We start from the raw sequence: 12,501 nt of genomic DNA on the forward strand, positions 1-12,501 counted from the left end.
CTTCGCTCAAGCCCTCAGTTTTTCAATACTTGGTTGGATAAATTGTGGAGAATGTGAAAAAGATGAAAGACGTTAAAAAGCGGCAAAATAGTCACAACAGTGGGTTTGAATTCAAAAACATTTCTGGCTTTCTATCTTTTCCTCTGCAAACAGCTTGACAGTTCCCGTCCACCATTAACATCCACATCACAAAAGTACTCCCAAAACCTGACTGTTACTTAGCCGCAAAAACATCCAATCTTTAAAGACAGGCAATTTCTGTGGTCACATGCTGTCCAAACCAACTGTCTCTTTTTCCTTTAAAACCTTTCAAGTTGGGTCCTGTGGTGTATTGGAGGAAGCATTCTCTGTGGTGAGAAACTCACACCCAAGTCAAATGGAGCCCTTCAATGAAATGTGGAGTGTGCCAGACGGCTGGACGCTGTGTGTGAGAGTGCTTTTATATCTCCCCCCGCAGCGCTGAAGTGTGTGTCCGCAGCCGCAAGCCCCGTCAGTCAGCCTCCCTCTGGCTCCCCTGTGAGCCTGATAAGCTCCGCTGTTATGCCGTTTCCAAGGTGCAGCTGGCCCCATCTGTTACAATACTTTTGTTTTCATAACTAAACATTCTCCACAAAGTGCTCTCCAGCTTTTTTCTCTTCCTCTCCTCTCTTCACCCCTCACCCCATCCTTCTCTCTCAACCACCCCAACCCTCTGCTCTCCTATACTCCCCTTACAGTTCAGTGTGGGGTCACTCTGATCTAAACTACCCCCCACTTCCACACACACCCCACCACCTCCCAGCTAGGGCCACCCACCTTCTAGATTGGCTGTAATGGATGAACTGTGGACAGGAATGAAGCCCCTGTCAGTTTTTCAGGGTTGTGTTTTTAGCAGTTGTTTTTTGGTCTTTTGTCTTGTACTTTTCTCTCTGATTGGCTTTGTTCCGTGGCAGTTCATTCATCACGGAGACAGCGAGAGAGAGAGAGAGAGAGAGAGAGAGAGAGAGAGAGAGAGAGAGAGAGAGAGAGAGAGAGAGAGAGAGAGAGAGAGAGAGAGAGAGAGAGAGAGAGAGAGAGAGAGAGAGAGAGAGAGAGAGAGAGAGAGAGAGAGAGAGAGAGAGAGAGAGAGAGAGAGAGAGAGAGAGTATGGCCCATTGTGGGTGCGGGGGGATGAATGGTGGGCAAATAGAATGCGGGATGAATGATTGCATCTGTCCTGTTTCCCCTCAGACACGCATAGCTGGAATACCCCGGCAGCCCACCGACCCAGGAGCTGCCTAGCACTGAACAAACACATCAACACGTCCAGCACATCCTCAACACATCCAGGTGCCAAAGTGGTTCAGGCGAGCATAACATTCAGTACCATCATAGTTACCAGTCTGCTCCACTATCCCCTGTATATGAGAATAATAAAAATTCTTGATTTTTCCTAAATGCTCACTTTCCATTCCCCACACCCATCAACTCCTAGTGCCTGGCATTTTACAGGCCCCTGTAAAGTGAGAAATGCCTTTGTAGTCTCGGTACCTGATTAGGTTGCTAGTCCCTCCCCAGAGGAGTAGTAGCCTACTTCATAGAAAGGTGCTGGTTTTCCTCTCATAAAACCACTCTAGAGACACTCGGTTTCATGAAGCTAAATGTTCTGAATTTCTCAAGAGGCCTTGGATTTCACGGATAACTTTGTCATTCTATTCTGATGGACAAGACACATAATATATGTAAGATGTCCTTACTAAAGTGCAGAGGTGTTTGTTTGTGATCAAAAACAGTCAAGGTCACGAACACAGAACTCACAGACCACCTTGATTCTTCCAGATGACAATAAGTGGCCTTCAATATAAAACACCAGGGACATAATCTGTGCCTTGTTCATCTGTTACATGGGTCGTTCTACAAAAATGGTTGCTTTTGACCAGCCAATTTAAAATATATACAGTACCAGTCAAATGTTTGGACACACCTACTCATTCAAGGGTTTTTCTTTATTTTTACTATTTTCTACATTGTAAAATAATAGTGAAGACATCAAAACTATGAAATAACACAAATGGAACCATGTAGTAACCAAAAAAAGTGTTAAACAAATGAAAACATATTTTAGATTCTTCAAAGTAGCCACCCTTTGCCTTGATGACAGCTTTGCACACTCTTGACATTCTCTCAAAAGGCTTCATGAGGAATAATTTTCCAATAGTCTTGAAGGAGTTCCCAAATCATCTCAGTTGGGTTGAGTTTGGGTGATTGTGGAGGCCAGGTCATCTGATGCAGCACTCCAGCACTCTCCTTGGTGAAATAGCCCTTACCAGCCTGGAGGTGTGTTTTGGGTCATTGTCCTGTTGAAAAACAAATTATAGTCCCACTAAGCGCAAACCAGATGGGATGGCGTATCGCTGCAGAATGCTGTGGGAGCCATGCTGGTTAAGTGTGCCTTGAATTCTGAGGTGCAGTTAACTCTGATTAACTTCTCCTCTGCAGAAGAGGTAACTCTGGGTCTTCCTTTCCTGTGGCGGTCTTCAAGAGAGCCAGTTTCATCATAGCGCTTGATGGTTTTTGTGACTGCACTTGAAGAAACTTTCAAAGTTCTTTACATTTTCCGGATTGACTGACCTTCATGTCTTAAAGTAATGATGGACTGTCGTTTCTCTTTGCTTATTTGAGCTGTTCTTATCATAATATGGACTTTGTCTTTTACCAAATAGGGCTATCTTCTGTATACCACCCCTACCTTGTCACAACACAACTGATTGGTTCAAAGGTTTTAAGAAGGAAAGAAATTCCACAAATTAACTTTCAAGAAGGCACACACACCTGTTAATTGAAATGCATTCCAGGTGACTACCTCATGAAGCTGGTTGAGAGAATGCCAAGAATGTGCAAAGCTGTAATCAAGGCAAAGGGTGGCTACTTTGAAGAATCTGAAATATAAAATACATTTGGATTTGTTTAACACTTTTTTGGTTACTACATGATTCCACATGTGATGTTTCATAGTTTTGATATTTTCACTATTATTCTACAATGCAGAAAATAGTAAAAATAAAGAAAAACCCTGGAATGAGTAGGTGTGTCCAAACGTTTGACTGGTACTGTATATATAAAAATTGTTTGCAATATAACTGTTTTAGATATGTTTTATTGACAATAAAACACTTCAATATACAAACAAACACTTCAATATACATATATTTTGTGTTATTATCTGACATAAAAATAAAAAAATCCTGGTGAAGTCATATCGATGATGGACGATCGCTTTAGGGGTCAGAGGTCAGGGGAATTCTAAAGATCCATTAGGATTTACTGGTAAACAGGTTCATGAGATCAAAACCAGACAGAAATTCTAAATGTTCCCACCGGGTCTGTGTGGAAAGAACATTCCTGAGTGCCACTACGTTTACATCGCCTCCCATCTTTATCAAAACACAGCATGGACCACTCAAGCAGAGCTGTGAAGCAATTTCGACAGCACACACACAATACTTAAAGGGATAGTTCACCTAAATTACCAAATTACACATAGGTTTCTTTACCCTGTAAGCAGTCTATGGACATGGTATAACAGCAATCCATGCTTTGGTTTTATTTCCCTGGCACTGTTTCCAAACGCTAACGTTTTAGAATTTGTGGCACAAATCAAATCCAAATCCTAGTACCGATATTATCATTTTTCATGCATCATGTCCAAATCATCCAAAAGTATCTCAAATTGATTGTGAAGCTCAACAAAGTCACTTATAGATTATTTAACATGATGCACGAAAAATGCTAATATTGGTACCATGACTTTGTGGCATTTGTGGCACAAATTCCACTCAAGTCATGGTACCAATATTAGACAGTACCAGGGAAATAAAACCAAAGCATGGATTGGTGTCAAACCTACTTACAGGGTAGAGAAACCAATGTGTCATTTTGTAATTTGGGTGAACTATCCCTTTAATGCTTTTAGATGGTAGACTAGAAAACTGCGCTTCCCTCCAACCTCTTTCCTGTGTATCGTCGGAAGATTCCACAGAACTAAATATAGGGCGGTGTGACCCACACAGCCTGACCATTCAGGGCTACTTGTTGAATGGAACCAACTGAATACAAACTAATTCAAGTTGGTTAGCTGGATAATGGCACCTTGATTATGATATTTCTCTAAAAAATAAGGAAAACTCACTAGCTTAAAAACCCTGAACCATGCATTATTCGCACCTCTAGAACAACTCATTCCCTTATTTATAAGAGCTGGTCTGTGATTGATTTAAAATACAAGGAACACTTAACCAGCATGGCTACCACAGCATTCTGCAGCGATATGCCATCCCCTCTGGTTTGGGCTTAGTGGGACTATCATTTGTTTTTCAACAGGACAATGACCCAACACACCTCCAGGCTGTGTAAGGGCTATTTTACCAAGAAGGAGAGTGATGGAGTGCTGCATCAGATGACCTGGCCTCCACAATCCCCTGACCTCAACCAAATTGAAATGGTTTGGGATGAGTCGGACCGCAGAGTGAAGGAAAAGCAGCCAACAAGTGCTCAGCATATGTGGGAACTCCTTCAAGACTGTTGGAGACGCATTCCAGGTGAAGCTGGTTGAGAGAATTCTAAGAGTGTGCAAAGCTGTCATCAAGGCAAAGGGTGGCTATTTGAATAATCTCAAATGTAAAATATATTTTGATTTGTTTAACACAATTTGTTTTTGGCTCCTACATGATTCCATATGTGTTATTTCATAGTTTTGATGTTTTCACTGTTATTTTACAATGTAGAAAATATTAAAAATAAAGAAAAACCCTTGAATGAGTAGGTGTGTCCAAACCTTTGACTGGTACTGTATATATATATATATATATATATATATATATATATATGTATATATACTGTGTATATATATCATTTTAATAGCAGGACACTGTAATGTCCATTATTCCTCTGAAAAGTATGAATTAGGCTGTTTCAGAAGGTTTGAATCCTAAGCACCCTGCATAAACATTGTTTGAAGTAATAGACTAACATAAAGTAGCTACTACAGTAGGTCAAAGCTGTGTGCTGGAAAACCTTGGTAGACCATGGGTGGAGTAGTCATTGTGGTGCTTCTGGGAATTTTCTTTCTTTTTCGGCTTCAGCGCAATGCATACCTCTAACCTAAATGTTTTTTTTTACACCGGAAGGTGGTTTTCTGTAAGTAGGGTTTTTTTTGTAATCAAAAGTCTGTCATTTGGCAGTGCTATTGTAACCTTTAATTTTGCCAAAAGGCCTGGGCCTTAATGGCACAGGTGATGTGCTTGCATAAATGCAAGTGTTACTGGTTTAAACCAATGATGTATATAAACCTTGGATTGCTGACACTATGTATTGGCCGTTGAGAACTATGAAGCCACCAGTCGGCCATATTGGCACTCCCCAGTAGGAACAGTGCTCCATAGGAATTAATGGAATTCTACAGTATTTGAAGTAAATGTTTCAATTACAAAATTACAGGTATTTAAGTATTTTTCGTCGTTGTAGTTGGGACAGTAACATTAGTCATCTAAAAGAAGAATACTTTAAGGAAAATTTTTCATATATTTTTCCATTTTTTATTGTTATGTTTAGCTCACACAATATATTGTAAAAGTATGTATTAAGGTGACTGTAATAGAATAAACGTGTCAAAACGAATGTAGACATTAATAAATGCATTTCTATAGCTTCCAATATCTTTTTTTACAATGGAGGAGGACTACCAAGATGGCTGCGCGGTGGCTTCAATACAGCGACCATGTCAGTCATCCAGGGTTTATACACGTCATTGGTTTAAACACTGGTCTTCTGGCCTTGTTGCCCTCTAATAGCTCAAATCAATTTTGAACCAACTATTAAAGTATGTGTAGAATTTACCATGTACAGTCAAAATGAATTTTCTGCAGTTTTCAGAAGGTGAATTGTTCAATTGATTGTGACAGTCTTAAATTGTAAAATATGACTAAATTCTCATTTAAAGCAAAGTAAAAGAAAACAGTTTTAAGTCATTCACTTTTGAAGGTCATATAACTCAGCTGTAGAGACTAAACAAAAATATCCCCATGTACACTATAGCCATGTCTTTCTTGTGCATTTTACAGCTTGTTTCTAGCCTAAAGAGTTGCAGAGTTATGGATCCTTTATATTTACTGTATACACAGCTCATAAAAATAAAGGGAACAATAAAATAACACATCCTAGATCTGAATGAATGAAATACTCTTATTAAATACTTTTTTTTTTTTACATAGTTGAATGTGCTGACAACAAAATCACACAAAAATTATCAATGGAAATCAAATTTATCAACCCATGGAGGTCTGGATTTGGAGTCACCCTCAAAATTAAAGTGGAAAACCACACTACAGGCTGATCCAACTTTGATGTAATGTCCTTAAAACAAGTCAAAATGAGGCTCAGTAGTGTGTGTGGCGTCCACGTGCCTGTATGACCTCCCTACAACGCCTGGGCATGCTCCTGATGAGGTGGCGGATGGTCTCCTGAGGGATCTATTCCCAGACCTAGACTAAAGCATCCGCCAACTCCTGGACAGTCTGTGGTGCAACGTGGCGTTGGTGGATGGAGCGAGACATGATGTCCCAGATGTGCTCAATTGGATTCAGGTCTGGGGAACGGGCGGGCCAGTCCATAGCATCAATGCCTTCCTCTTGCAGGAACTGATGACACACTCCAGCCACATGAGGTCTAGCATTGTCTTGCATTAGGAGGAACCCAGGGCCAACCACACCAGCATATGGTCTCACAATGTGTCTGAGGATCTCATCTCGGTACCTAATGGCAGTCAGGCTACCTCTGGCGAGCACATGGAGGGCTGTGCGGCCCCCCAAAGAAATGCCACCCCACACCATGACTGACCCACCGCCAAACCGGTCATGCTGGAGGATGTTGCAGGCAGCAGAACGTTCTCCACGGCGTCTCCAGACTCTGTCACGTCTGTCACGTGCTCAGTGTGAACCTGCTTTCATCTGTGAAGAGCACAGGGCGCCAGTGGCGAATTTGCCAATCTTGTTGTTCTCTGGCAAATGCCAAACGTCCTGCACGGTGTTGGGCTGTAAGCACAACCCCCACCTGTGGACGTCGGGCCCTCATACCACCCTCATGGAGTCTGTTTCTGACCGTTTGAGCAGACACATGCACATTTGTGGCCTGCTGGAGGTCATTTTGCAGGGCTCTGGCAGTGCTCCTCCTGCTCCTCCTTGCACAAAGGCGAAGGTAGCAGTCCTGCTGCTGGGTTGTTGCCCTCCTACGGCCTCCTCCACGTCTCCTGATGTACTGGCCTGTCTCCTGGTAGCGCCTCCATGCTCTGGACCAGTGGCGGCTCCTGAAAAAATTCTCAGGAGGGGCAATTTTTCTGATGATTTAGGTGACCTACACACATTTTTAAAAAGATATATCCAGCAACAACATGAAGACAGGGGCAGCATATAAGTCAATACCAGAAGCATTTATTGACTGATCTCAAAAGTGTTGGCTTACAAAAGCAAAATAAGTTATCACAGTAAAAATAATCAAGGGTGTTCTTTCACATTCCTCAACACTGCATAAACAATATGTATGGCTTTGTAAAAATGAACAACCATATTCTGGCCAATTGTATAGATTTGTAAATATGAACAACCATATTCTGGCCAATTGTATAGATTTGTAAAAATGAACATGAACAGATTTTTTATTTTTTTGAATGGCAGTACCTTTCAAACATGTCTGCTTGCAGTAAGGTAGCACTCACAAGGTGGCCAGAGAAAGAGAACCTTTCTTTGGTGTGATCCAGGATGGTGTTGCAGACCTCTTCAGACAGCCTCTGCTTCTCCTCTTCTCTCAAAGCTGTTCTGGGTCTTTTGGCTCCTGTTGCTTCTTGCAGCTGCTGTTGAGAGGAGTCCCTGAAGGCAAACAGACCAATGTGTTTGTTGGCTTTGTACAGTATTGTTGTCTATGTGATGCACAGGTATATGCAATGTATCCATGTATAGTACAAATACTTCAGTTCCACTTAAAATGGGCAGGGATGCATAAAGTCTTTAGTGTTTAAGTTAGCCTTTGTGTCTCACATAGCCTGGATGTTCAGCACAGTATACAGTGGTGCTCATAAGCTTATGATCCCATGCTAAAGTTGACTAAAAAGAGGAATAAAAAAGAAAAGAAAATTGGTGTCCTTAAAGGTTGGATTTTCCAACTTTTTTAATTAAGTCATTAAGATCAATTTCCAAAAGATGATTTTTTAATTTTTTTATTCCTCTTTTTAGTCAGCTTTAGAATGTGTTCATACACTTATGAGCACCACTGTACAGTACACATAGTATATAAAATAAGATAGATTACACCACTGGCCATATATAATGACAATAATGTAATTTCAAACACAAATGCAGTCTCCTTTCATGCATACATTTTCAAATAAAGCTCTGCTTTGAGAAAGATCGAATGATATTGTTTAATCTTTATCTTACCTTATGGCCTGCACACTGCTTGCGAAGCTGTCGAGGGCACGTTTGATAAAGACAGCATCGATGTCCTTATTCTGTAGCTTCTGGTACGGTGGGCTGGTCAAATGAACCCAATGAACCCGTCCGGATGGCTTCAAAACATTCTATGAGGTCGTCTCGATTCTCGTAGACAGTGTTCACGACTCTGCTGTTGCTAACCTCATCGTTGTGGCGGCGGACAGCTAGCCTGTATCCCTCATCCAGTTGAGTGGCAATATTCACTCTCACCAAAGCAGACAATCTCAAACAGCTATCAATGTGGGTCTTTGACAGCTCATTTTTCTTAATCTTTTCTGAAAGATGGTGCATGTCGGTTACACCAGTCGCTGTCCAAGCGTTGCTGTCTGCCGTTCATGGTTACGTTACGTTACGTATGACGAAAGCGCGTAAGTGCAAGCCCTCAGACACCCATAGAGAATGTATTGAAAGCTCAGAAATTTGAAAAAAAAATATTTTACATTAGAGGCTATGAGAGACTTCTGGGCGATTTTCAACCTGACTGAAATCGCCCCAAAACGGGCGGGGACATTTGAAGCACGACTTTAGCCTGATTGGACATTTAGTGGCTGGCAGATCAGACGTGAACACTGAACTACTGTTGCCATGATATAATTGATTAGAAAAAAAATCCCTTCCTTTTCCCGTTTGGCAGTGCGTCGCCCATATCGCCCTATTGAACACACCGCCCATGCTCTGGACACTACGCTGACAGACACAGCAAACCTTCTTGCCACAGCTCGCATTGATGTGCCATCCTGGATGAGCTGCACTACCTGAGCCACTTGTGTGGGTTGTAGACTCCGTCTCATGCTACCACTAGAGTGAAAGCACCGCCAGCATTCAAAAGTGACCAAAACATCAGCCAGGAAGCATAGGAACTGAGAAGTGGTCTGTGGTCACCACCTGCAGGACCATTTCTTTATTGGGGGTGTCTTGCTAATTGCCTATAATTTCCACCTGTTGTCTATTCCATTTGCACAACAGCATGTGAAATGTATTGTCAATCAGTGTTGCTTCCTAAGTGGACAGTTTGATTTCACAGAAGTGTGATTGACTTGGAGTTACATTGTGTTGTTTAAGTGTTCCCTTAATTTTTTTGAGCAGTGTATAATAGAAACTGCGGGAAAGCAGTGCCCGACAGGCGGGGGCAAAGGACACTGCCCTCTGGTGTCCTAGTTAGCTAGCTGCCGGTGTCGCCACTGCCTCCTGCCTTCTGTGTACCAGAGACCTAGCTAGCTAGCAACCCAGCAACACCCGATAGCTAGATAAAGTTGAAGTTGGAAGTTTACATACACTTAGGTTGGAGTCATTAAAACTTGTTTTTCAACCACTCCACAAATTTCTTGTTAACAAACTATCGTTTTGGCAAGTCTGTTAGGACATCTACTTTGTGCATGACACAAGTAATTTTTCCAACAATTGTTTACAGACAGATTATTTCACTTATAATTCACTGTATCACAATTCCAGTGGGTCAGAAGTGTACATACACTAAATTGACTGTGCCTTTAAACAGCTTGGAAAATTCCAGAAAATGATGTCATGGCTTTAGAAGCTTCTGATAGGCTAATTGACATAATTTGAGTCAATTGGAGGTGTACTTGTGGATGTATTTCAAGGCCTACCTTCAAACTCAGTGCCTCTTTGCTTGGCATCATGGGAAATCAAAAGAAATCAGCCAAGACCTCAGAAAAAGAATTGTAGACCACCACAAGTCTGGTTCATCCTTGGGAGCAATTTCCAAACGCCTGAAGGTACCACGTTAATCTGTACAAAAAATAGTACGCAAGTATAAACACCATGGGACCACGCAGCTTGCAAGCCGCAGAACACCATCCCAACTGTGAAGCACGAGGGTGGCAGCATCATGCTGTGGGGGTGCTTTGCTGCAGGAGGGACTGGTGCACTTCACAAAATAGATGGCATCATGAGGAAGGAAAATTATGTGGATATATTGAAGAAACATCTCAAGACATCAGCCAGGCAGTTAAAGCTTGGTCGCAAATGTGTCTTCCAAATGGACAATGACCCCAAGCATACTTCCAAAGTTAAAAGCCCTGACCTCAATCCTATAGAAAATATGTAGGCAGAACTGAAAAAGCATATGCGAGCAAGGAGGCCTACAAACCTGACTCAGGTACACCAGCTCTGTCAGGAGGAATGGGCCAAAATTCACCCAACTTATTATGGGAAGCTTGTGGAAGGCTACCTGAAATGTTTGACCCAAGTTAAACAATTTAAAGGCAATGCTGCCAAATACTAATTGAGTGCATGTAAACTTCTGACCCACTGGGAATGTGATGAAAGAAATAAAAGCTTAAATAAATCATTCTCTCTACTATTATTCTGACATTTCACATTCTTGAAATAAAGTGGTGAGCCTAACTGACCTAAAACAGGGAATTTTTACTAGGATTAAATGTCAGGAATTGTGAAAAACTGAGTTTAAATGTATTTGGCTAAGGTGTATGTAAACTTCCGACTTCAACTGTAGATTAGGCTAGCAAGTTAGCTAGCTAGCTAGGTAGATAAGGTTAGCATGCTAGCTAAGCACGGAGTGTCATCACTAGTTACTACAGACACAAAGTCATAAACCCCGCCCATTTCTACAATTTATCTTCTTAAAATCAGATTTCAAAAATAACCCTAACATTAACCATCACCTTAACCACACTGCTATCATTATGCCTAAACCAAACCTTAAATTAAGACCAAAAAGCTCATTTTTGTTTCCATTAATTTTTACGATATAGCCTAGTGGAAACCTCTTCAGAGGTGGAACCTAAACTTACATTTCCTCTTTAGTACAGGAAATTACGTTAAAATAGTGGCGGCAACTTCTTCTGGGGAGGTCTTTTAGAAATGGACCAACAGAAGTTTAAAGAGGAGTTCCTGCCTCAGGGTCGTTACTAGTTACCACAGCCAAAGTCATAAACCTTGCCTATTTCTACAAGACCAAAAAACACATTTTTGTTTTCATGAATTTTTGCAATATAGCCCATTTTGACTTTGTGGCTGTGGTAACTAGTGAAAACTCTACCTCAGTGGTTCCTGCATATGCAGGAATATCAGAGGAGGCTGGTGGGAGAAGCTATAGGAGGACGGGCTCTTTGTAATGGCTGGAATGGAATAAATTGAACGGTATCAAACATATAGAAACCACATGTTTGACTCCGTTCCATGTGTTCCATTCCAGCCATTACAATGAACCTGTCCTCCTATAGCTCCTCCCACCAGCCTCCACTGACGGATACCCACATGTAGGAATGCCCCGAATTGCGGGAAGCAATTACACCCTTGTTGTATATGTTCAGTTAGAAGTTTGAATTGTCCACAGAAAGTGGCAAGATGAAAAAAAAAAACAATTAACATTAAATTCATAAAAGACAGCTACATTCAAGTAAACCTATCTCAAAAGTTAGTGTAGGCGCGCTGTGTCTTTGTGAATGAAGACTCATTGTCCTATCAAATTTCAATAAACGCCTCCAACCTGGACTAGCCAATGGCATTTTGCGAGGGGCGGTGCTCACCCTGTCACAGACATGCGTACAGGGAAGTAGGAAGTAAATACATTGGACTTTCGGTGCAGGAGTGACAGTAAGTTATTCACCTTTTTCAATTACTTAAAACGAAATTAGAATATATTATTCTGGCCCCGGATAGCGCATGTATCTTGGTAATGCCGTAAAGCACGTGTTACGTTCCAACAAAACCAGCGAACAAAAGCAAAGTTGTCTCAGCATCATCGAAACAGACAGTGACATGGTGTTGTCTAAAAGCGAACTTACAGTATACAGCATGCATTCTAACTCATTGGACAATACTAGCTAGCTTGCTACATTATAAAATAGCTACATGGGCATGCACATACTAAATATTTTATCACATTCCTCATTAACATTTCTGAAACTTAGCTAGCTAACGTTAGCTAACTAGCAAAGCACATTGATTTCAGAGACAGCATGTCAGTAAGACAACTATTTTGGACACAAAGATGGAACAATTCAATGAAAGGCAATAA

The 12,501-nt window shown here is 41.3% G+C and overlaps 1 protein-coding gene across 1 annotated transcript in view; it reads left to right on the forward strand.

The window, feature by feature from the left end:
• Positions 1–5,703: 5,703 nt before the first annotated feature.
• The window catches only part of LOC311100531 (zinc transporter ZIP11-like), a gene marked incomplete at its 5' end in the record, with an annotated part of 179,726 nt that continues 172,928 nt past the window's right edge, over positions 5,704–12,501 (forward strand). Inside the window, one exon of the mRNA XM_084141445.1 lies at positions 5,704–5,736. Coding sequence (XP_083997571.1) covers positions 5,704–5,736 — 33 coding nt within the window. The remainder of the gene's footprint in view (positions 5,737–12,501) is intronic.

The sequence above is a fragment of the Coregonus lavaretus genome, assembly GCF_964263955.1.
Source record: "Coregonus lavaretus genome assembly, chromosome: 25".
NCBI lineage: Eukaryota > Metazoa > Chordata > Actinopteri > Salmoniformes > Salmonidae > Coregonus > Coregonus lavaretus.